Raw genomic sequence first — 26,825 nt, 5'->3', positions numbered from 1 at the left:
AATAGGACTGTGTTACCTAAACTGATACATTACCTAGTCATTTATTCTCCAATGGAAAAAAATACTATATTTTATATTGTATTTTTTTTGTCACTGCCATAATCTAGCTGCACTGTGCAATATTAACTTTTTTTACGCAAGCAACCTTTTTACCTAGCAAATGGAAATTATTGTTATTGTTTAAAACATGGCAAACTATCATTGCTACTATACAGTCAGTTTCAAATAAGTTCAGGGTGACACATGTATGGCCAAATTTTTGAGGACACCTCAAACCAGACTCTAAAGTTGCACCCACAGTTTTGTGCTTTTAGATAATTCTGTGTCTAACATTGCAGTCACTGTTTTAGAAGAGGCTCCAGAAAAGTTGGCCTGGAATCAAAAACTATAGTTATGAACAAGCATTAATGGCATTTAGCATTCTGACACCAATGTTGATATACTAATTAACTGCAAGAATGGAGTTTTGAAATGACATTTTGTAACTAATATAGCTACTGAGCCAGTGTAATTTTTTGACTGTTTGTGCATTTCTAGAAAGGGCACGTTTGTTTCAGTTTGTTTTGTTCGTTTTTTAATGACTCATCAATAAAGCTCCATGTTGATCTGAAACGTGTGTGAATAAATGTTATAATTAAGCTTTATCACATTAAGATTGCTGATACAGATCAGGAAAAAATGAAATGCCTGTGGTCATGTTTATTTTTAAAGATTTTTGTAATAGTTTTTCCAGTTGATTTAGGTGATTCAATAGCCTAACTAAATTATGAGCATTATTTGCTGAATAAGTTAATACAAATACACTTGATTTTCCTCACCTCACGTCAAATTTCCAGCTTTTGGCCTTATTTATTTACCCATATATTTAATTGCAATACTTTTCCAGGAATTTCTTAAAACCAAAATTCAGCTTTAAAATACAATTGAACAGACTATAGTGCAATGCAGACTATTACATGCTACAATAGAGAGAAGTATTAATTTATTTCAGTTTTATTTTTCTTATGACTTCCTCACAGACTTGGAGTTCTTCTATTCATTGAACTATTCAGCACCATATAGAAGCAGTCTGCACACACACTAAATACAGCACCCAGGTAGAGGCAGTTGCACCAAAAGACTATCATCCAACAAGGTGGTACATGGAAAATGAGGGGTCTCATACTCCACTGAATCATGGATAGTTGACGCTTTATAAACTATTGCATTCAACAGCATGAACCTAAGACTAGGTTACTTACCTGCAAACATCCTTAGGCTCTTGAGAGCTAACTACTTGTAATTGGAACTTGGTTTAAAAAAAAATTCTGTTGACGATTCATCTGGCAGAATAGAATCCAGCTTACTCTCCTGCAGCTGTGTTCCTCTGGAGTGATAAGAGAAGACAGATTAGTAAAACCTTACGTTTGTCACTAAGGGAACAGATGTAACATTGAACACACAGAGGCGGCGGGGGGACGGGATCAAATACAGTAGAGAACTGTGTTAAATGTAAACTACTAAAAAATAAAGGGAAAGCAGAATTTTTCTTCTGTGTAGTAAAGTTTCAAAACTGTATTAAGTCAATGTTCAGTTTAAGCTTTTTAAAGAACAACCATAATGTTTTGTTCAGAGTTACGAACATTTCAGAGTTACGAACACCTCCATTCCTGAGATGTTCATAACTCTGATATTTTACTCCTATATTTTATTTTACTCTGATACTTTACTCCTTTTTGAACAAAGAATAACCATATTTTTAATTATTTCTTTCAGTGTGTGCTACCTTGCACTTGACTGCAGTAAATTTAATTATCCATCATGTTGCTCAGCTTGCTAATTTTTTCCCCTAGTCTTCTTTAGTCTTGAGTAAACTAATTTAGTTTTTTGAGAAAATTCTATTTGCTATTCATCCCATTTTCAAGATAGTTAATAAGCAGATAGTAAATAACACTGATTCTAGAACTGATTTGTGACATGCTTTACCATAAACTCCTTATGCACAAGGAACTGACCACTGTTCCTAAACTCTGTCTTCTGTCTCTTAACCAGTTTTGAATGTGTGGTAGGATTTTATCTTCCATCCTAGGGTTTTGAGCGTCTTTAATAGTCTCTTGAGAAAATCTTTATTTACAAGCTTTTTTGAGAGTCTAAGGACTTGTCTACGCTGTATAGTGCATTAGTGTGCACCAGCTGGGATGCAAATTCCACTGCACACTTCTGTGTGGACCCTGCCAGTGCACACTAAAAGTTCCCTAGTGTGTGTTGATATAGGTCACAGTACTATGTCAATGTGCAGTAGGGAACTTTTAGTGTAGACCAGCAGTATGACACATTAGTGCACATTAACACACCATGTAGACAAGCCCTAAATAAATTGCACCTACTTGTTCTCCTTTAGTCGGTGTACTATTCTCTAGTTTAATAACTGACCGTAAATATGAATTATCTATTTTGATAATGGTTCAATTACTTCTATAGTACCATCAAAAACTTTTGTTTTCCAGAATTCTACTTCCAGAGCTATTTCAATTCTTTCTTTCTTTCTTTCTTTCTTTCTTTCTTTCTTTCTTTCTTTCTTTCTTTCTTTCTTTCTTTCTTTCTTTCTTTCTTTCTTTCTTTCTATCTATTATGAAAAGATAGCTTCTCACTTTTGTTACATGTAAATGCTTACCCTAGGATAACTCTTTCCCCCGTATTTCACCATGAAAAAGATTATTTAAACAATATCATTTTGTTTCTTTGCATCACTCTAGCCTTTTAAAATGTTTCTTTATTGTGTAAAAGTTTATTTCATCCAATCACTGACTCTGGCAGGCTCTTACAGTACTGCTTAGATACTTATGAATATTTTTTCTATCTATCTATCTATCTATATAAGGTATTTGTTCTTAAGATTTTTTTTTTTAGCTGTAGCATGTTACCTGCCAACAATTTCCATTCTGTTAGCATCTCTTAGGCTGGATTTTTGTTTTTTATTGGACGTGTTTTTTTGAATGCATCTTGCTATGTAGGGCTGAATCATTACCATCAGCAAAGGGCAACATATTGTTTCTCTTATTCCTTCTTGTTTTTACTTACTTCCTGGTATTCTGTAATACTTATAATAACTTTAACTACACATTTTTACCTGTTTCTGTGCTGATTCTATGGATTTTAATTTCTTATTTTTTCCCTTTGGGCTGAAGGCTAGGACTATAACAGGGTTTAAAAGAGAACTGGATAAATTAATGGAGGTTAAGTCCATTAATGGCTATTAGCCAGGATGGGTAAGGAATGGTGTCCCTAGCCTCTATTTGTCAGAGGTTGGAGATGGATGGCAGGAGAGAGATCACTCGCTCATTACCTGTTAAGTTCACTCCCTATGAGGCACCTGGCATTGGCCACTGTCGGTAGACAGGATACTGGGCTGGATGGACCTTTGGTCTGACCCAGTATAACCATTCTTATGCACGTACGTTTCAAACATGTCTCTCCTAACACCCCTTTACCCTTCCAAACACTCTTATCTTGAAGTTTAATATCAGAAGCCTATATGTTCCACTCCTGCAAAAAATAACATACAGGGGAACAAACGTGTGGGAAAAATATCCTGTTCTACATGAGCCACAGAGTTCCTATTTTCCCTTCTTCCTTCAGAGGCTGCTGGATTGATGGAGGTGGCAGATAGGTAGGCAATAATGTAGACAAAGGGCCAGGAGACCATAAGGATCCTGGTCCCACCTCTGGAGTGTGTTCACCTGAACAGAAGTGTTCTGCTCTGCAGCTCCCCCCAGCCTACAAGAACAATAGCCATCCCCATCTCTTGCATGATGTTTTTTTAACAGGCCTTTCTACCATTTATTTTATAAAGAGAATGTCTTCCAGTACCGGGCAACTGATTCAAAACAAAAATCCACTCAGCTCTGTGGATGTGGGCATACTCACACAAACGGGTCACAACCACTCACTCATTCACGGTTACTTGTCCCAAGTTCTCCTGCGACTAGTGACCCAGCTGGCTTGCCTAAGAGATTGGGCTAGTAGCTTGGTTCTTCAGGGCTGAGAAGGGGTCAAAGTTAGGGCAAGTAAGGAAATAACAAAGATAGAGCAATGTGTCAAGGTTTCCAGAATACCCGTTATGGGCTAGATTATGGCTGGCCTTTATGTCAGTGCAAAGAGCCTTCCCTTCCCTGGAGCATCCCCTGTGCAGAGCCTGCCTCAGTTGCAGACCCTGCATTTTGAGGTGCCCAAGGACAGTTACCTCTGTGTTTCACCAGGGATGAACAGTACCTGAAAAGGAGTAGCGAATGGAAGGGAGAAGGTGGGGCCTTGCTTCCCGCCCTCGGGTACTTCTCCCTCTGGGCTAGCCATTAGGGCAGGGCAGGCACACTGTGGGAAGCAGGCTTGGGAAGGATTGTTTTTCCAAGAGGTGCGTCCTCTCCTTGATTTCTCCCAGATGGTGCATCCCTGCACTAGCCTCAACAAATTGCTATACCCTAGAGGTACAGTCTAGCTTCATCTATCAAAGGGGCATAATAATACATATTGTACAGGGGTATTGTGTGATTTAATCACTGATATTTCAGGATCAGATCTTGTTCTATTCACTTAACAGCAGATTATATCTATCTATCTATCACTTCTGCATGAGTGAAAGTATCAGTAGCCAGATAAATCCCAGTGTTTTTTAAAGTCATCACAGGGAGCAAAAGACTGCTCTTTAGTCAGATTTATATCAGTGTTTTGTCATTTTTGATAGCTACATCTGTCATCATTTAATTAAAAGAGAAAAGGCTCAAAAACTTAAGTACCTTTTTTCTTTGTTTTTACTGTTTGAATGACTCATCACAGCAGGGTACAACAAATCTTGCTGGATGTGAAAAACTAAGCACCCCACCCAAATATTGTAGTCAGTGTTTTCAGCTTCTACCAGTGTCATCGTCTTTCTCTTCTCCATCTTCTTGTATTTATAGTTACTCTGGCCATCTAAGCATTTTCCAGACATTCTGTTTTGCTGCTGACAGTGAGAGTGCTCAGTCTGGGGGAGTAATAAAATGTCAGCGTTGGTCTGAATGGGATGCCTGGCATGCTGACAGCTGAGATCCTGTTCCCTTACAAATTCACTTCTAATTTTGATGACAGGAGAAACAGCCGTTCATCTGTCTTTAGACAGTGATATGGGTGTTAGTTTAAGCATCCCTTCTTTGACTGTACACCCTTGCATTCCAGAGATAGATGCCTCTTCGAAAGGATTTCTCCTGCAAGATTTTATCAGTGAGCTGATTCCTCGCTCCCTCTCCCACAGCCTCCTCTTAAAAACAAATAGTGAAGTATTTTCCTTGAACGCTAACTAGAACCACATAATAAAATTCAGAAGGTACGTGCATGGTGACATCATTGCGGGAGTTTAAGTCTTTGGAATATGGTATGATCATTTTGTTTTATTTTAAATATTTTATGCTTTCAGAAAACTCTAGAGATGGACCATGAAACTTTTAAACTTGGTTTGTTCAGCAACTGAGAATTATCCAATTTGCCTTTGTTTCTGTGTGGAATGTAAACATTTAGGGCGCAATTCAGCCTCCTGAACCCCAAAGAGGCTGTTTGTGGTGGATTGCTGGTTATTTCTAGAGAAAAAGCACTTCTGTGAATAAATATTTGATTTGTCTTTGCAGCCAGAAATTCTGGAAACCTTCTTCTTCCATGCTTGTTTTCCACCCATTTTCTGTGAATTTAAAAGTATTTTCTTACTGTTTACACTTAAGCTGCTTCAGTAATAATTCACTCTAATGTTGTCAGTATGCCTTGGCATATTCTTAGGAGAGAAGAGTTCCATAATAAATACAAAAAGTTTCTTTTTCATTATAGTATTTTTGTTTCAGGCCTTGTCTGTGCCCTACTGCGTTTTGTTTTATTACATTTCTAAAACGTGCCTCTTGTGATCTCTAAGCATCTGAGCAATTTTAAAAACCACATTATGTCATGTTTGGACTTATGTCAACTAAGAACTTCAGGGACTCTTCATTTAAAAAAATCAAAATCCTTCCCACAGAAAAAGGCTGACTAAATCAAATCAAATCAAATCAAGGCCTTATGATCTCAGACCAGCAAGAAAAGTTCCAGTTGCAGATCCCTCACTTGGGTGAAAACCTTGGGTGAAATCTTCACTTCACTCCATTGAAGTCAGTAGGAGTTTTGCCATTGACTTCAGTGAAGCCAGAGTTTCACCCTGCCTCCAGTCCTCAGACACTTGAATTTAATTCTTCTTCGAGTGATCGATACATGCCCATTCCACTGTAGGTGTGTGCGCACCTCATGCACAGTTGTCAGAGATTTTTCCCTGAGCAGTATCCATCGGGCAGCATAAATGCCCTCTGGTCCCTGGCGCCACGACACACATGTATAAAGGGCTGCGCTGACCCCAATCTCCCTCAGTTCCTTCCTACCACCAGTGACGGTTGTTGGAGCTCTGATCTTTGTACCTCCACGTCTTCCCTCTTATAATCAGTTTTTGATCTCGTGTAGTGTGTTTGTACATATTTAGATATACGAATAAGTTTAGGATATTAATTTTCTAGAGTGGTTTCCTAGTTGGATACCGAGCTTGGTTCTGGACTAATACCTCATTCTCCTGGCTTCAAAGACTGTCACTCATGTAATAAGTCTATGCCAGTGAGCTGCCCACACCCCAGCTTCCTTACGTGTCTGGCAGAGGTGCATGTGAGTGACATTTGTAGAGGGTTCAAAGCCCAATTGAAAAAGAACAGTGCTGCCAGACTAAAGTACCACCTTAAGGAGTCTGCGCTTTGCCCGCTGTTGGAACCTTCCCACTCAGAATGGGAACCGAGCAAGTATGAGTTGGCTAAGAGTGCTTTCCCTCTTCTAATTGAGCCTAGAGGCAGATCCTCATCGTCGGTACCTAAGAAAAGACAGCATAAGTCTCCCAAAGACTAGGTACCAGGGCTTTTGAAGTCTACAGTGAAGGCAACAAGCGGAGGCAAGGACTTGGAGGTGTGTTCAAAGAGGAGACATCCCCAGATACAGTCTGTAACCCAGAGGGATTACTGACTCTGGAGCCCAGGAAAGGTCTGTGGAGCCCAGTCCCTGAAGTGCATTTTTTGGTACCGCAGACCCCAGAGCCCTTTCTGGTGTCCTCTACACCAAAGCCTTTCAAGGCAGCTAGATTATTACTTAACCTGATGGTGCTGGCTTCCCCTGCTGTTTAAACAATGAGGAGTACTTGTGGCACCTTAGAGACTAACAAATTTATTTGAGCATAAGCTTTCATGGGCTAAAACCCACTTCATCAGATGCATGGAGTGGAAAATACAGTGAAGATAGATATACAGAGTACATGAAAAGCTGGGGGTTGCCTTACCAATTCTAACAAGACAATTCAATTAAAGTGGGCTATTATCAGCAGGGGAAAAATCACTTTTGTAGTGGTAATCAGGGTGGCCAATTTCAAACAGTTGACAAGAAGTTGTGAGTAACAGTAGGGGGAAAATTATCATAGGGAAATATTTTTTAGTTTGTATAATGACCCATCCATTCCCAGTCTTTATTCAGGCCTAATTTGATGGTGTCCAGTTTGCAAATTAATTCCAGTTCTACAGTTTCTCATTGGAGTCTGTTTTTGAACTTTTTTTGTTGAAGAATTGCTACTTTTAAGTCTGTAATTGAGTGTCCAGGGAGGTTGAAGTGTTCTCCGACTGGTTTTTGAATGTTATAATTCTTGACGTCTGATTTGTGTCCATTTATTCTTTTACGTAGAGACTGTCCGGTTTGGCCAATGTACATGGCAGAGGGGCACTACTGGCACATGATGGGATATCTCACATTGGTAGATGTGTAGGTGAACGAGCCCCTGATGGTGTGGCTGATGTGATTATGTCCTATAATGGTGTCCCTTGAATAGATATGTGGACAGAGTTGACAACGGGTTTTGTTTCAAGGATAGGTTCCTGGGTTAGTGTTTTTGTTGTATGGTGTGTAGTTGCCGGTGAGTATTTGCTTCAGGTTGTGGGGCTGTCTGTAAACGAGGACTGGCATGTCTCCCAAGGTCTGTGAGAGTGGGGAATCGTCCTTCAGGATGGGTTGTAGATCCTTCATGATGCGCTGGAGAGGTTTTAGTTGAGGGCTGAAGATGACGGCTCATGGTGTTCTGTTACTTTCTTTGTTGGGCCTGTCCTGTAGCAGGTGACTTCTGGGTACTCTTCTGGCTCTGTCAATCTGTTTCTTCACTTCCCGAGGTGGGTATTGTAATTTTAAGAACACTTGATAGAGATCCTGTAGGTGTTTGTCTCTGTCTGAGGTATTGGAGCAAATGCGGTTGTATCTGAGGGCTTGGCTGTAGACAATGGATCGTGTGATGTGGTCTGGATGAAAGCTGGGGGCATGTAGGTAAGTATAGTGGTCAGTAGGTTTCCGGTATAGGATGGTGTTTATATGACCATTGCTTATTTGCACTGTAGTGTCCAGGACCATGGCCTGCACATAGCCGGGTCCTGCCTCCATATCAGTGGCCCTCTGGTTCTTCTTTCCACATTCTAAAGTCTCTCCACTCCTTTCCTGCTCTTCTATATCGTCTAGGTGCCAGGAGCATCTGCAGCAAGGTCACTGTGTTCCCTTTCCCCATACTGGGACGTGCAGGTGGAACAGTGTGCTCAGGGACTCTCCTGTGGAGGAATTGGAGAAGGGACCTCCTCAACAATGCTTAGCTTCTTCTTCATTGCCTGATGAGAGGATGGTGACTGAGTCTACTAGTCCTGCTCCTGATCATTCCAGAGCTCATCAAGCGTTGCTGATGGGGGTGGCTGTAGCTGGAGATGTTCAACCAGAAGAGGTACAGGAAAGATCACACAGGCTCATGGACATTTTAGCTTGTTCAGGACATTCTAGGGTAGCTCTCCCTATTAATGAGGCTATCCTGGAACCTGTCAAGTTTTTATGGCAAACTCCATCTTTCCTGCCTCCCAGTGCTAAAAGTGTGGAGAGAAGATACTATGTCCCTTCAGAGGGTTTTGAGCATTTCTATAACCATCCTCCTCCAGACTCCCTGGTAGATGCTGCTGCCAATGAAAAAAAGAGACAGGGACATCAGGCCTCTACCTTGAAAGGGAAAGAAGCACAAAGGCTGGACCTGTTTGTCAGGAAGCTTTATTTCACAGGAGGTTTACAGTTTAGGATTGTGAACCAAGAGGCTCTGCTGGGTCAATATGATTTCAGCCTTTGGGATAAATCTTGAAGTTCAAAGACAAGCTTCTTGGTGAGACAATCAGGAGTTCATTGCAATGGTGGAGGCAGGCAACTGAGTTGCCAAACCAACATTGCTAGTGAGCCTGGTGGTGGACTGTATGGCTCAAGGTATAGCTTCCGCCATCACTATGTGATGTTCATCTTGGCTGCAGTGGACAGGTATTCCCCAGGAGGTGTAACAAATCATTCAAGACATCCCATTTGAAGGCCCCCTACTCTTTACTGATAAGACAAATAAGAGACTTCATAACCTTAAGGATTCAAGCATGACCCTTGTGTCTCTGGGGATTTATACACTGGCAACATAAAAAAAAACAGTTCCTCCCACAGCAGTCCCAATGATTTAAGTCCTTCTCACTGCATACCCAAGATCTGTCCAAAAGGAGGAGCAGAAGTTATAAGAGGCATCCTCTTCTGCAACTGCCAGTTCAGGCAAACTGGGTCCTCTAAACAATCATTTTGACCTGTTGGTTGACAGTAGTCAACCACTTACCAGACTACCATCTTTCTCCACCTCAATTTTTGCCAATCACCTATACCACTTCCTAAGTGTGTGGACCTGTATCACCACAGATCAGTGGGTCTTAAAGCATGGTGAAACTGGGATACACCCTTCAATTTATTTCTATCCCCCCTCTTCAGGGACCACTCTCACAAGAGTCTGCTACTTCTGGAGATCCAGTCTCTTCTCATGGGGGCCATATAGGAAGTTCCCATGTCATTCAGAGGGAAAGGATTTTATTCATGTTACTTCCTAATCCTGAAGGCAGAGAGGGATCGCAGGCCCATTTTATTTCTAAGGCAGCTAAACAAGTTCCTAAAGAAAACAAAATTCCAGATTGTTACTCTAGTATTATCCCTTCCCTAGGTCCCAGGGACTGCTATGCTGCTCTCAACTTTAAAGGATGTTTATTTTCACTTGGCAATTCACCAGAGCCACTGAAAGTTTCTCAGATTCATGGTCAATGGATCCCACTATCAGATCACGGTACTGCCTTTCAACCTGTCAGCAGACCTCTCGTATTCACAAAATGTCTGGCTGTAGTAGCAGCTTTCTTGCAAAGGTCAGGAATCCATGTGTTCCCTTATCTGAATGACTGGCTAGTGAGAGACTAGTCCAGGTCTCAGGAACTCTCCAATATAGCCACTATTCAGTCCACTTTCAACATGGTGGGGCTCCTAATCAATACAGAGGAATCTATTCTGACACCTGTTCAAAGAATAGAATTCATTTGGGCAGTCATGGACTCTACACAGACTAGGGCTTTCCTGCCGGAGCAGAGGTTCCAAACAATGTGGGTCATTGCTCAAGATGTAAAGGCACGCCCTGTCACTATAGTTTGGAATTGCCTCAAACGTCTAGGGCACATGGAAGCATGCACTTACGTGTGCAGCATGCCAGGCTACACCTCAGAGAACTACAGGTTGCTCAGCTCGGGGTGCTCACAGGCTCATCGTCACATGGAGATGGTGGTTCAGGCATCTGCTCAGGTCTTGTCCTCCCTGGACTGGTGTCTTCAAAGAACCTGCAAATGTTTGTGAGGGAGTTCTTTTTGCCCCACCACAACAGTCACCCACTCTAGTCACAGATGTATTGGATCTAGGTTGGGGAGCTCGCTTAGGTCCGCTTCACACTCAGGGCCTTTGATCTTCTCAGGATCTAAGTCTCTAAATAAATAGCAGGGAGCTTCAGGCCATTTGTTCAACTTGTGTAGTGTTCCTTCCACATATCAAGGGATGGAATTTGTTGGTACTCACAGACAGCACAGCAGCCATGTTCTGTGTAAACAAACAAGAGGCTGGAGGTGGGGCTTTAGTTAAAGTTATGCCAAGTGGCAATCCTCCTTTGGAATGCCTACATTGCCAGGTCTATCAACCTGAGAGTTGCTTATCTTCCAGGAAGAAAAGGAGTACTTGTGGCACCTTAGAGACTAACCAATTTATTTGAGCATGAGCTTTCATGAGCTACAGCTCACTTCATCGGATGCATACTGTGGAAACTGCAGAAGACATTATATACACAGTACCTTGAACACACTCTGGCAAATCTCCTGAGCAGGTTGTTGCAGGTCACCCCGAGTGGTCTCTTCAACCAGATGTGATCAGGTCCATTTTAAAGCTGTGGGGAGCTCCCCAGGTAGACCTATTTGCAACAAAAGCAACAACAAAAAAAGTAATCTTTTTTATTCCTGAGTCGATCATAGTGCAGTTTCACTGACAGATACCTTCCTGCTATCCTGATCAAAAGGTCTGCTGTATGCTTTCCTGCAGGTTCTGCTCCTGCTCAAAGTCTTGTCCAAGATCAAGCAAGATTCTGCTTATCTTATTCTGATAGCCCCTGCATGAATCTGTCAAGGTTGGTTTTCAACTCTGCCAGCACTATTAGTCAGACCTCTGCTGTTGCTCCTCAGAGATGTGGATGTGATCTCCCAGGACCATGGCTGCTTCCTTCATCCTGACCGTTAGGCCCTCCATCTGACAGTGTGGATGCTTCAAGTATGACAACTTCAGAATGAGTTTGCTCTAGAGTCTCAGGGAGTGCAGGAAGTTTGGCTAAATAGTAGGAAGCCTTCAACTAGGTCTACTTACCTTGCTAAATGGAAAAGCTTCTCCATTTGGCCCATACAAAGAGGCGTCCTCCCAGCTATGGCTCTGATTTACCATATCTTGGACTATCTTTGTTTCTGAAACAACAAGGGTTAGCTCTTAGCTGCCAAATGGATTCTGAGGGAACTATCTCAGCTTTCCACCCTCCCATGGATAACCAGTCAGTTTTTTCAAATCCTGTGTCCATCAGATTTCTAAAGGGCTTGCTCAGATCATACCCCCAGGTTCACACCCTGGTACCACAGTGTTTAAATTTAGTTCTAGCCAAGTTGATGGGTCTCCCCTTTGAGCTGCTAGCAACTTGTTCTCTGTTAGGCATGTCTATGAAGGTGGCTTTCTTTGTTGCTATAACCTCAGCCAGGAAAGTAGGGGAGCTGCAGACTTCAGAATCAGAGCGTTCTTATACACTTTTCTGTAGGGACAAGGTTTTCCTTTGACCTCATCCAAAATACCTGTCTAGAGTGGTTTCCAATTTGCATATTAATCAAGCAGTACCAACTTCTTCCCAAAGCCTCATTCAAGTAAAGGGGAAGAAAATCTCCATACTCTAAATGTTAGAAGAACTTTGGCATTTTATCTGGATTGGACTAGGCCTTTCAGGTCTTTGTCTTAGCTCTTTGTTGCAGTTTCAGACAGAATAAAGGGCCACCCACACAGTGGATCTCTTCCTGGATTTCTTGCTGTATTCATTTATGCTACTGATTGGCTGATATTGCACAGATCTCAGGCAACTTCTATGGCCATTCTGGCTCATCTACTCCTAGAAAACACTTCTAGGACAGCAAACTGGTCATTTGACTCTCACTGTGCCATCTCTCATCAATCTAGAGATGATGCCCGATTTCGGCAGGTGGTCCTACAATCCCTGTTCAAGTAAATTTGAACCCACCTGCAGTTTGAACTGCTTGTGAGTCATCTATAGCGGAATGGACATGTGCCATCAGAGAAGAAAAATAGTTATCTACCTTTCCGTAACTGTTGTTCTTCAAGATGTGTTGCACATGTCCATTCCATGATCTGCCTTCCTTCCCCTCTATATTAGAGTCTTTTCCAGTATGAAGGAACTGAGGGGGGTCAGGGTCAGCATAGCCATTTATACCTGCATGCAGTGACATAATGCACTAGCGGGCGCTCATGCTTCCCTGATGGGTACTACTTATGGGAAAATTTCCAACTGTGCACGAGGCACACACATACCTCTAGTGATATGAACATGTGCAATACATATCAAAGAACAATAGTTACGGAAAAGTAGGTAGCCATGTTTTAGTTCAAGCAGTTTAGGCAACGTCTATATTGTGCAAAAAGCCGGGGAGTGAATCTACAGCGCTCCAGCCTGCCGTGCAATAAGTGTCTGGGTGGACCCTGCAAATGTGCACTAAAAGTTCCCTAGTTTGCATTAATGTACTGCTGATTCAATCCAAAGTACATGAAATCTCAATACACCAAATCGCAACTCAAACCACAGTATGTCTCAGTACACAAATCACAAATCTCAGTACGTTAGCTAATATCAATTGCTGACTGGCTGGAGTGGTGAGTACTGAGCTGAAGGCTCATTTTTAAGCATATGTTGTTATGAGCCCTGTATTCCTGGTATTTAAATCTGATAGCTCAAACATCTCAATAGATCTTAACCATAGGGCTGCTTAGATCAAAACCAGCACTTTTGGAATTGGAGTATTTGTGGCACCTTGGAGATTAACAAATTTATCAGAGCATAAGCTTCCATGGGCTACAGCCCACTTCATCGGATGCATAGAATGGAACATATAGTAAGAAGAGATATATATATATACACATACAGAGAAGGTAGAAGTTGCCAGACAAACTGTAAGAGACTAATTAATTAAGATGAGCTATTTTGAGCAGGAGAAAAAAACTTTTGTAGTGATAATCAAGATGGCCCATTTAGACAGTTGACAAAAAGGTGAGGATACTTAACATAGGGAAATAGATTCAATATGTGTAATGACCCAGCTACTCCCAGTCTCTATTCAAACTCAAGTTAATTGCATCTAGTTTGCATATTAATTCAAGCTCAGTAGTTTCTCCTTGGAGTCTGTTTTTGAAGCTTTTCTGTTGCGAAATTGCCACCCTTAAATCTTTTACTGAGTGGCCAGAGAGGTTGAAGTGTTCTCCTGTCGGTTTTGCAATGTTATGATTCCTGATGTCAGATTTGTGTCCATTTATTCTTTTGCATAGAGACTGTCCAGTTTGGCCAATGTACATGGTAGAGGGGCATTGCTGGCACATGATGTCATATATCACATTGGTAGATGTGCAGGTGAATGAGCCTCTGATAGTGTGGCTAATGTGATTAGGTCCTATGATGGTGTCACTTGAATAAATATGTGGACAGAGTTGGCATCGAGCTTTGTTGCAAGGACAGGTTCCTGGGTTAGTGTTTTTGTTGTGTGGTTGCTGGTGAGTCTTTGCTTCAGGTTGGGGGGCTGTCTGTAAGTGAGGACTGGCTAGTCTAGACTAGTCTAGCCTTGATGTAACACAGGCATGGATGACTGCAGGGTCTGCATCTGAGAGTAACAGGCACCATCTCTTGGTTAGCAAAGAAAAATATATTCCGATTACTGCTGCTCTAATGAGACCTTGAGCTTGTGAGCCAGTTTGATAATAGGCAGATTAATTTCTTCAAAAGAGGGTGAACTTATTGGTTTTGCCGGTTCTTTAAAGTGATTCCTATTGCCAGCGAGCATCACTTTTCTCTTATCTAGCCTGAACCCAAGCCAGCTGGTTTTCATCCAGGTCCCCACCTCTGCCACACATTGAGAAATCAGATAAGTGGTTAAGATCTTCTGAGAGGAAGGCATACAGTAGACTACTATCAGTTTATTGATGGCACAATAGCCATAGCTCTTGAGAATCTCCCCTAGTAGCTGCACATACATGTTGAACAGGTGGGGTGACACGATCAAACTCAACAACCAACGGTCCTGGAGGAGGAAGAGTGTTGCCCCAGAGTACCTTTTGTGACCAGGAAAGAGTGGAGCCATTTTAAGGTAATTCTATCCAGCCCAGCCAAGGTCCCAAATTCATATTAGTAGCACTCCATGATCAACAGTGTCGAGGTAGAGCTAGTAGTATCATCTGACCTCCGTAGCCAGGAGATCATTGGGCAAGAGATCAGTGCTCTTTCCATATCGCATCTAAATCCCAAGCGTGACTGACTGGGAGCCCAAAATCGGAAGGTGTCATTTGCTGCTGGAGTTGGTCTAACACCAATTTCTCCATGATCTTCCCCAGAAAAGTGAAGGGACAGCTGAATATAGGAGGCAGTTGGAAGGTGGAGGAGGACACTGTAGATACAGTAGAATGACACAGTGTAAGGGTCACTGTGGGAGCAGAGAGAACAATTTGGAGGCAGGGAACCCGGGCAGCATGGAGGCAAAGTCAGGAGGAGAGAGTACTGAGAGGAAGGAGAATGTGGGGGACAGGAGTCTGATGGGGCATGAAAGGGGTTGGGGAAATGAAGAGGAGACAGGAGAGAGATAGAGATAGAAACCGGGAAAAGAATGAATGACAGCTCCACGACCATAGGTGTTATGATTGGCTAAATGAAGTCCTCCATTAAACAGCAGAAGGGAGGTCCATGTTAGTGTGTGTGCATTTTAAAGTTGAACTTTCAACCTGAAATAATTGCCTCCAAATTGGGGTCCCTAAATGAGAAAAAATCAGAAGACAACCCAAAACAATACCATGTGTTTATTTTTAAAATCTTATTATTATTCATTTAGGGGTGAAGGATGGACTGACTCATGGTTCTTTGATCTCTTAGAATTAGTAACATTACTTACTGCTTGATTAACACTTAAATATTCTGTTGTGATATTTTTACTTGTTCTAAATTAAAAGCAAGTTGTTTTGAGATGTCATTCAGTGTACTGGTCTCCTCCAAACTCACTTGATGTGAGTGAATCAGCTTCCCAATTTTGGTTTAGTCTGGCCACTAAATTGGTTTGTGTCCTAGCATGCTTTACTTCTAAAGTGTAGTGATGATGACTCTAACCGGAGCAAAAAAGAGTCTCTTGTCTCCTTAGGTCTGATAATACAATAATGCTTCAATTCAAGATTCAGGGAGTACACTTTTTTTTTTCCAATGCCTTGTTATAATCTCAGTGAAAATGCTAAGACTTATGAAGGTGTTCTACATAATACAGCTGGGCATTCGATCCCAACAGGAAGTCTGGTAGAGGAAGGGTATTTCTAAAAAGTGTGACAGAAAATGCATTTATAGGAATTTCTGCTTGTCCTTTGTTTCTGAAGCTGGAATTGCTTCCTCTGCATCCCTGTTTGTGTTGTCTGTGTGCCAAATTCAGCTCCGATATATATGGGTTCAAAGCCAATGACTTTAGTGTTTAGAGTTGCATCCACTTTCACCAGGGATGAATTGGTCTCAAAGACTTAATAAACATTTTACTTTCTGTTTAGATGCACAGTTTTACATAACTTAAGAAACCAGACTGAACCAATAGCTCTAATAGACAAGTGAACTGACTCCATTAATCTCAAATGGCTCGTAGCTCTAAAGCTTAATAATGACACTTTAAAAGACAATGTTATTAACCAATTCACTGCTGATCATTTTAGCCAAAACATCTTAGGTGCTTTTGAAAATTTCATGCTAAGGCCTGGTCTCTGCCATTTTTCTACTAGTATGACTATGTTTGTTAGGGGGGAAGATATTTTTCCCCTCACACACTGTTAAAGCCCACAGTGCAGAGGCAGTTATGTTGGTATAAAGATGCCTTATACTAGTATCGCTTATTCCTCTTTCCATATAGAAATGGCGATAGCAACATAAAGTACCATTACACTCGTATAACTGCGTCCACATCATGGGGGTCAGACTGCTTTATCTATACCAGCATAGTTAAGCGTATAGACTAGGCTGAAATGATTTTTCCAAGGTCACCTAGGGAGTACATGACAGAGCTGGGAACAGAATCCAGTTTCCCAGCAAGCCTATTATAGTGCCTTAACCACAGACTATGCTTCCTCTACACTGTGCAGCTAGTACATAGTTATCTGGGAGTTATTACTGAGAGGGAGCAGTTACCTTAATGAGATTAAGGTAGTTGAAAGTTGTCAAAGACATCAAGAGTCTTGGGATGATTGCTATTTTTACAAGTTTGGTATAAAGTGAAACAAATTTAACAAATAAATAATTCTGTTCTTGTTGCAGAATTCGTACCCCAGGCTTTTGGAATGCCCTTGTCCCAAGTGATTGCTAATGACCGGGCCTACAAACTTAAGCAGGATTCTCAGAGAGAAGAGCAGAAAGATGTGTCAGACTTTGTAGCCTCTCTCTTACCATTTGGAACTAAAAGACAGAACAAAGAACTCTCAAGCAGTAACTCATCTCTTAGCTCGACCTCGGAAACACCAAATGAATCCACTTCCCCTAACACACCAGAGCCAGCACCACGTGCCAGGAGAAGGGTAAGTTTACCTGTAACAGCTTAATGCACACTGGGGAACCTGCTGGGGCCTCAGGCTCTGGTCAGCACCAAAAATTAAACTTGTGCATGATGGTTTCTGACCACATTTAAATAAAGCTGGTTGTGGTTCGAGCCAGCCCTTGTTAATGGTGGAAGTTGTAATCTTAATAGTCAGCCTGCTTTCCCAACTGGGAACAAGATAGGAGAGGACAAGATGGACACTGCATGATTATTACAACACCATAAGGGATACAAGACTTTCGGTTTTCCTCCACTTTGGTTCAGATTGGCCTGTCCAGTTCTGCAGGCCCTGACCACGTGTATTTTTTTCAACTGGTGATGGTAGATGGACTACACATATGTGACTGATGTTCATAGGTTTTCATATTCTAATTTAGAGTCCAAAAAGCAGAAATTAATTCAATTATTAGCATCCACTAGTAAAAATCATTATGGCCTGATTTAGATGTCACATACCTCAGAGTAAATCAAATTCACTATAAAAGTTAGTGAAAATAACAGTAGGATATACCATGTGTGAGATCCAGATCACGCCTTTGGTGGCAAATCATGCCCCTGCCTCTCAGCTTGTGGAGGGCTCCCTTGGCAGCAGAACAAGTGTGGCTCTGTGGCATGAGGTGGGGGCAGGAGTCTACAGGCAGCACAGGTGTCTGCAATCACCATGCTGTGCAGAAGATGATATCTGCAAAGGAAGATTCCTCTCTCCACTGCTCACATCTGTAATGCCCAGCCCAGCTCCTCAGGCCATCTGCTAGTCAGAGAATTTGAGCGCTGGGACCTGACCCAACTAGTGCTGATGTCAGTGGGACTCAGATCTAGTTGTTAGTGCCTAAATTGAAATAGAATGTTGCTCCTGCATATGATATGGATATCTGATAAGCCTCTTGTTTGCTGGGTTTCATCCCTTGGGTTTTATAACTTGATGCCGTGCTCTGAACTGATGCAACACTGCAGTAAAGTAGATAGTGTCACAGTTTGAGCTCTTTACAAAAAAAATCAGATGGTACTGGAACAAGCTGTCGTGAAGGCTACTCATGTTGCCTTTTCATGTGGAAAAATGGAGAGAAAAATTAAACCTTGATAACTAATCTAAGTGTTGGGGATACCAGAGGAGCTAAGGAAAAAAGAAATGTTCCCGAGAAATCCTCAGCGACATTCACTCTTCTCCACCTCCCCTGCATCAAAGCTTTTATGGGGAAGTACTGTGGGGGACTCTGTAAAGTATAGCGTTAACAAAATAAAAATTGATTTTATGCAGTATTTGATACAGTGTATCCCAAAGTACCACAAGCAATAAGTTAGATTCCAGTAGCACAAAACAATTACAGTAAATGGTACAGTAATTCGGTAGTATGTTATATGTAGCCATAGGTATAGGAATCTGTTTTAGTGAGAGAGAGAATTATTGACCAGGAGATGGGAGACATCCCCTATTCTTTTTCAAAAAGTGCTGTGAGATATTTAATTTCCACTTGGACAGCCATCAGGGATGAGCAGAAGAAATCTAGGTTTAATCTTTCATCTAAAAGATGTGCCCCAATCCCCCCAGTGCTAAGTTCCTAGCAGTCTGTGTTTTTGACACCTTGTTGGTATGAACAAGAGAGATGGATGTCAGTACTTCCACTTGCAGGGTATTGTGGCTGAAGTTTCAGTACACAGTCATGGTGATATAATATCATATGGTTCACCTCAGAGATAAATAAAAGTGTAGCCGAAGGCAAGCAGTTGAGGTAGAAGCAGACATAATTTTCTATTTAGAATGTGTTTGAATTATTAACTATAACAACCTCACATTTCTCTTCTGTCTTTAACTTCTACACTTTATTAGGTCAGTCTAGTCCATTCCCCAGCCATTCTTGGAGTGTTCCTTACAGGATATTCTCCAGTGCATTTTCTAACCTACTTTTAAATGTTGCAACTGATGGGGCTACCACCTCTTCCTGTGGGAGACTATTCCACATTCTGGCCTTCCGCTATCGGATAGTTTTTCCTAATATTCAGTCTAGATATCCCCTCTCTGTTTTATCTCATTATAAATAATTCCTTTCCCTCTTTGGTGTTAACAGTCTACAGATATCTGCAGTTGGCTATTGTGTCCTCTCTCAGTCACTGCTTAGTGAAAATGAAAAAGATACTATCAAGAAACCTTTGAAGTATTTGGGGAGGTTTTTTTTGTGAAGTTCCTGAGATTGTATTCTTGTTTACCATATTTCAGATTGTGTTCTAAAGACACTGCCTTATGTTGTCTCTTCTTTATTCAATCTCCTTTAAAATGGGATAGATTGATTTATATATTGGATTTTAGCCAAGTCCTGAATAAGTTTCCAAATATCTATTTATGTTGCAGACATATTTTAAATTTTGTTAAGTGCTTTTGCTTTCTTGAGATTTGGCAGTAGCTTACCGCTCCCTTTCTCTGGTCATCCCTAGAGACACATATTGTATATTACTTCTGGCTGGAGATTCCTTGGGCCTTCAGATAAGTATGGTAGTTTTCATACTGCATCCCCAACTTCAGATTTTGAAATACATGATCCAATGCAAAAGGAAACTTGCACTTGAGGTGTTCTTGTCCTATTACTCCCATACTCTTTCTCCTAAAAGATATTTTAGCAGCATCACAGATGAAAAGAGAAAGCATTGGAAACTGTCCCATTCCATAATACCGACTCTGGGCACTCTGCCTCTTACATTTTACCTCCTGGGCAGTGTATACTGGGAGTCCCAAAGTTTCTTTTCCTATTAAATATATCAAAGAAAATGGTCAAATGTGTATTGAAGGTAAAAGCAGCAGTGCAAACCTGTCAACACCACCTGCTATTGTGCTTCAACCCTGACCTGGAGGGACTATCGCAAGGAATGAGAGGGTGATTAATTTTATGTAGTCAATCCTTGGTCTCTGAGCTCAGGCTCCTAACAAGGGCACCAATTAGTGACTGTTGTGGTGGCGATGGGTCGTGGACTTTGTGATGGAATCCTACAGATGTTTGTGGACCAAAAGGGCTATTGTCATTAGATGGTGCAACTCCATTGCCTTCAATAGATTTTCACCTGCTTATGCCAGGGATGGTTCTGGCCCTATGTTAATACATTATTTGTGCCAAAATGCACTGAAATAATGTGAGCACAGTCCCATCTCTTTTATTGACCAAGTTTTGTAAGGGGAATAAACTTTTTCCTGAGATGGCAGTATTTCTGGAACTGCAGTAGTGACTGTGGGTGGGGTTTTTCAATAGCTTTCAGCATTAACTGAAATCTGCTCCCATTGCAGTCCAGGGGAATTCCATTATGCCCTTCAATAGGATCAGAGTTAAGCCAAATCTGAATGTTTTGAAAATCTCATCCTACATCACTGGTGTTTTAAAAGAAGCTCTCCACTGTAAGCCCAGTTTTGAAACCCCCTGTGTCCAAAATCCTCAAAAAAACGTAATTTCCACGTGAAGTTTTACATATGTGGTATGTAGCCAATGTATCTTTTTTTTTTTTTTTTTTTTTTTTGCTTTGGGAGGAATTGAGGGGAGTCAGACAAAGCATTTTTGAGAGAATGAAACTGAAATTGAGGTGAAGCTGACTTTGTGAAAGGTCTTGTAATTATTTTTGTAAAACTGAATCTCAAAAAAGAATGGGTCTAGCAACTTTGAGGTTGTTTTATTCATAAGTCTTCCATGAGATCCAGGAAACAAGACTATTTTTGATAAGGTCATATGGTTATTTTAGATGTTATTAATGAAAGATTTTAATTTTCAGTCAGTTCCCAGTGGACTTTATAAGTTTGTCCAAGGGCTAGAAATATTTATAAAGTTCAGTCATGGGCTGACAGAGAATTGTACCAGCAAAATTAGTAACTTCTGTCATCTGAACTGCTCAGGTTCTATGTGCTTACATATTCCACCAACACAGGTTGTGGAATTTGTATACTCTGTCAGCAGAACATCTTGCATTTAAAGAGGTTACCAAGGTTTCCAGCAGAGTATTGGATTTGAATTCTACAGTGGCTTATGTTCCCTTGAACAACATGTACTGAATTCTTTCACACCACATCTTTAGTTATAATAAATATTTTCTCTGTAATAGAAGAAAATATAACAATTTACAGTAGATGTTTTTATATCAAGGTTTTTTAAATAATCTGTAAATAAAAAAGGAAATTACTATGCCAACCTTCATTAAGAAACAGTTTAGCTTGCCAATAAATGTCAATGGAATTAAAACACTTACTAAAAACATCTTTTTAATATAATTGTGTTCTACAAGCTTAACTGTATCCACAAAAGATTTTTGCCTAGGAATTTAAACAGGATGAGTCGATGGAATGTAATAACATTATAGGAATACTAGTCAGGCAAGGTGGGTGAGGTAATATCTTTTGTTGAACCAACGTTGAGTAAAAGATATTACCTCACCCACCTTTTCTCTCTAATGTCCCGGGACCAACGTGGCTACAGCAACACTGCGTAGGGATATTAATCTTTTTTGTGTTTGGGAATAGCTGGCCTTCATTTTTAGGTGTCAAATTTTGGAAGTGTTTTACCTCTTATGCCTTTTTCAGTGCATGGGAGGTTGTGCCTTCCTTTAGTTCAAAAATGTATGTATTTAAAGATTTTATTACAATGTTAAATGTTTTAAAAATATTTAGAACAGAAAAGGCAGATTGTCAAAAAAGAGCTCCATGTAGAGCCTATCCCTGGTCCTTCACAACTCAAAAGTAAAAATACATTGCAGGATTATGCAGAGTTATCTGAGGTACTGTAGATGTGTCTGTGTATATAAAGTGTGTGTGTGTGTGTATAATATACTTTGCATTCCTTTTCACTGGGGTTATTACACAAGATGTGGGCCCAATAAAAAAGTGTGAATATACCCATACACGCATATGTATGTTTATATAGATAATGTACACACACACACACACACACACACACGGCCCAATTTACAACTGTCCTGTACTTTATGCAATTACACTTGTAAAAATAAGCACAAAGTAGGTGTAAAACATTTGGTACTGTTTTATACCCTCTTTGCACTAGTACAGGTGATTACACAAAGTGCAGAATAACAGTGAATTGGGCTTCTTTTATATAGTGGGCCTGATTCTCCACTCCAGAACACTGATTTTATACTGGTATAACTCCATTGGAGTAGAACAGTGTCAAGAAGGGGAGAATCAGGGGCACTTTGTATGTATGTTGTTTAATATATAAGATCAATGGTCAAAAGACCTCATTAGATACGCTCTTAAGGGAAGGGAGCTGCTTAGTTGATTCCATCCTTACTGATTGTCCATGTATGTGTACTTTACAGGGCGCAATGTCTGTGGACTCTATTACAGATCTTGATGACAATCAATCCCGACTGCTAGAAGCTCTACAACTCTCTTTGCCAGCTGAAGCTCAAAGCAAGAAAGAAAAGGCAAGGGATAAGAAACTAAGTCTGAACCCTATTTATAGACAGGTTCCCCGGCTTGTAGATAGCTGCTGCCAGCATTTAGAAAAACATGGTAAGTGTATTTCATTTTGCTTTAGGTAGAAAGATACATTTTTATGAGGGTTCATGTATGTAGAACTAAACATTATATACTCAGAGAAGCATACATATATACATGTTCTTATCATGTTTAGTGTGATATACATTTTTAACCCATTTATAGTATATTTTAAACCACTTCATGGTAATAACATTATTTACCTCGGCATTTGACCAACTATTATTATGACCTCAATTTCTTATCACTCCACAACAACCTGCTTGTAAAGTGAGACCTGTTGACAAGTTCTTTGATTACTAATGTTCACTAGCTTGCAAGTGAATATCTCATGAATATTCATACAGCAGCAAAATATTATTAATTATTTGTATTCTGGTAGCACATAAAGGCCCCCCACCCATTGTGCTTACAGTCTAAGTGACCAGACTGACTAACAACTAACAAGCAACCTGCCAAAAGTACAAATACAACTTCTTTTAATTTTCCCCTTTGATAAAAACCTCCCCCGCAGCCAGTCTCTGCTGTGTCTACCTGTCAGCTCAAGTTCTTCACAGCTCTTGCTCAACCTAAATGTCCTCTTTCTCCCGCCACGGCAGGAAAACACTCAGCCTTGTTTTCAGAGACACACACAAAACCGGGCGGGAATCCTAAAACCCCAGACTGCCAGAAGTGTCCTAAGGCCTACCCCCTGTGCCCCCACCCAGTGTCCCAGCTCTGTTAATTATGGACACTTCTCCTGCCTCTCTCCTTCCTGTGATATCACTCCTAGATGTGCTGCCCCTTAAAGCAAAATTGCCACCACAACATCCACCTGTCTGCCTGCCTGTTGATGTAGCGTTGAAAAGATGGCACAAAAAGTGGCACTGAACTGCAGTTCGGCAGGTCAAGTAATCCAAAAGTTTTATTAAATTGAGAAACTCCTTGTCCCAAGGCACCTTAAGTCTCCTGAGCTGGGTAAACACGTGTTTAGAGAAATGCTTTTATTCTCTACTGTGCTACTAATGCGCATAGCTCAGATTGCTTTTGTTTCAGTGCAGTTTCTGACCGAGTTTTAAACAGTGAAACAGTCTGCTAATATGCTATGCTTTCAGGTCTCCAGACAGTTGGAATATTCAGAGTTGGAAGCTCAAAAAAGAGAGTCAGACAGGTGAGCAGACATTTAGTTACATGAACTTGACTGTTTTTGACTGTTCACCTATAGAATTTCTAGTAATGTGATTATTTCCCCCGCCTCACAGTAGATGAAAGTAGAGCTTTTTGTGGAAGTGACTTTATGGTATTTGGGTATTATCTATGGTAGCTCTGAGTAGGCTGTTTCCAGTCCCCTTCGCTCAGGAAGGAGCAAAACAGTTCAAAGAAAACAAGAATTCTAACCTAAATCTTGAACTAAAGCTGATTTTTCCAAGTTCAAAAATGGTCAAATAAGAATTGCTCCCTCTGCCCAATTTTAACTGCCCACCTTCACCTTTGGTGAAATCCGTATCAGGGTCTCAGCAGGTTAGCAATCTCAGTATAGTCTGGATCATCTCACAACTGAAGAAGCAATGTAGAGCATGAGATTTGAGTAGACTTCAGTGACAAGGTTTAGGTTTGAAAGAAAAGTTGACAAATACCTGGACTGAATGGAGGAGGTGTACTCTTGGCTGCCAATTCTGTCTAACATTCCAGAAAGAGTTGATGATCACAAATTAAACCCAAATTACAAATCTCTTACACAGAAGTTGCGGGATGTTAAATTATATAGGGAGAAATCAACCTCTTCAACCCCCGAATTCCTTCTCCTAAGCATCACCTCTCTTACCCCTATTAATTTCAAATAGTTTTCTCCCATCCAAGTCCCAGTCTCAGCCGAACATTGAGAAAGCAAAGATTCTGCACCATGGGGATCCAATGATAAAGACAGAGCTGGGAGTTAACGCTCACACTCCCTCCCAGCAGCCACACACACTAAAAGATGGGTGACAGAGGATAGCCTTGTAACATCTGCTAGTTATACTAAGTTTGGAGGTACAGTAGTTACAAGGAGGTATCAGAGTAAACAATATGGTACAAAAGAGCAAAAAGAAGGAGCGGGATGAGCCAGATCCTGAAAACCTGAGGTCCTGCATGACACAGGGCTGGTCCTCTTGGAAGTGAGCTCTGATGGGTAATCTAGCTCTGCTCTCTGCATTCTGGAAGGCAGGATTCAATATCCCTTAGAGTTGTAGATTACTGTATGCCAGTTCTGACAACTGCGTGGGCTATGTATCAAGAAGTTAGACATTTTTATTCTACCAAGGTAGCTTACAGATCACCCACTAAATTGGGAAAATCAAGGAAAAATAAGTTACCATTTGAGCTACGGGCTTTAACTACAAAATATCTGTTGTTTAAGCAAAGGCAAGTGCAAACCTACAATCATATCATTCCCGTGGAAAGAACCAGAGGCTGGGCAGTCATGAACTAGGCAATGAGCTAACCTTCACTTTGAAAGTCGTTTACTACCTGTTTTTCCTTTTACCGAGCTTCCAAAAACGTAGCAAGGCAAAACAGTTTGGTATTTTTGTATTAAATTAAACTAATGTATTTAATTAAATTAACTCATGTATTGTATTAAACCACATGGAAACGTCTGGACCTTTTGCAGTAACAATAATAAATGCTGTCATCATGAACATAGAGTGCGGGATATGTAAGGTCTGATTTCAATTAAAAATCTGTCCATTTTCTGTACCATAGAAGGCTTTGCAAAACACTTTTTTAGTTGTGCTTCTACAGCTGTTCACAGGCTTTCCTGCATGCAAGATGGACAAGGGTTTTCTGAAGTGAGAGTTTTCTATTTCAGGTGAATTTCTTTGCAAAGAACAAAGAAATGTGTGTGCCAGTGGATTTGTTTGGGTTGTTGAGCGGGGAAGGAAGCATTAGAGCAATTGCAAATATATACACCATTTTAATTGTAATCTCCTAAACCTCAATTGGAAGCCATTGTTTAATGCTTACCAGGTATTCTTCCTAAAGTCTGATGAAAAGACTGTAATTAAAAGCAGTGTGTCTGAGAGATCTCTTAATGAGAAATGGAAAGATATTGCCTTTTTATACTGCTTGTATTATATCTCAAACTGAAATAATTCCATGGACAGCATATGTCTGATATTCTGTTAATTACAACATCCCTTTGGAGGCCATCCTGGTGACCTTTTGTGATCTATAGATCCATAAGCATTATATAAAGCTAGGTGTTATTAGAAGTAGTGGTAATGCTTTGCCCCACCATGTGGGGTCCATATTGTTTATAAATATATCATTTCAATTCAATATGTTGTTTTGAAAATGTCAGTTCAAATAAACCAGAACAAGGCTGATTTTTTTTTTTTTTTTTTTGGTTTGGCCATTAAACCAAAAAAATCAGTTATTCGCTCAGCTCTATTCATGATGTTCCACAGTAACTCTGCTACCCAATCTGAGGATTGGCACTGGGTTGTGAATGGAATCCCTTGAAGTCCTCAGCTGGAAAAATAATACCCACAAAGCAGAGTCTCATGGGCAGGGAAGTGTAATAATGGAGTAAGAACAAATTGGCTGATCTAGGCTTCATGCTCAAGTGTGGGAATCCCACACTTAATAGCAAGGCTCACAGTGAAAAGGGGACCCCAGTTTTTACACCAGGCCCTTAAACACTCCCAAAGTGTCAACCCTTCGGACCAAGTTTGCATTAGAAAATGTGGCATTTTCCACACTCATCTACATTTACATGATTTCCCATTGCTCAAGACTAAGATCAATGTAGGTATATACTTTCCCAGTGATTTGCCTGCTCTTGTGTCTGTGATTTGCCTATAAACACCTCACTCCCACTACAAGTAAGTTGTGTGGGGGGGGCTCATTTTTTCTTCCGAGCCACATTTACCTATAATTAGTCATTGGGGTGATTTAAATATTTGAAATTCCCCTGCATACTAGCAAAGGTTTGAAGTACTGTACTCCTAGAAAACATAATTTCATAAATTATTATTTCAACTTTGAATACAAGACTAACAGTTTGAAGAAGGCATGTGCAG

At 40.7% G+C, this 26,825-nt stretch overlaps 1 protein-coding gene across 3 annotated transcripts in view; it reads left to right on the top strand.

The window, feature by feature from the left end:
- The window catches only part of ARHGAP6 (Rho GTPase activating protein 6), a 510,558-nt gene that overhangs the window by 436,021 nt on the left and 47,712 nt on the right, over positions 1-26,825 (top strand). For all 3 annotated transcript variants that reach the window (XM_074966643.1, XM_074966664.1, XM_074966655.1), the window contains exons 4-6: positions 17,027-17,283; positions 22,605-22,800; positions 23,880-23,935. In XM_074966643.1, the coding sequence (XP_074822744.1) occupies positions 17,027-17,283; positions 22,605-22,800; positions 23,880-23,935 (509 nt within the window). The remainder of the gene's footprint in view (positions 1-17,026; positions 17,284-22,604; positions 22,801-23,879; positions 23,936-26,825) is intronic.

Source organism: Natator depressus, chromosome 1 (genome assembly GCF_965152275.1).
Source record: "Natator depressus isolate rNatDep1 chromosome 1, rNatDep2.hap1, whole genome shotgun sequence".
Classification (NCBI taxonomy): Eukaryota; Metazoa; Chordata; order Testudines; family Cheloniidae; genus Natator; species Natator depressus.
The sequence above is the reverse complement of the archived record's forward strand: the minus strand, read 5'-3'. Positions and strand labels throughout refer to the sequence as shown.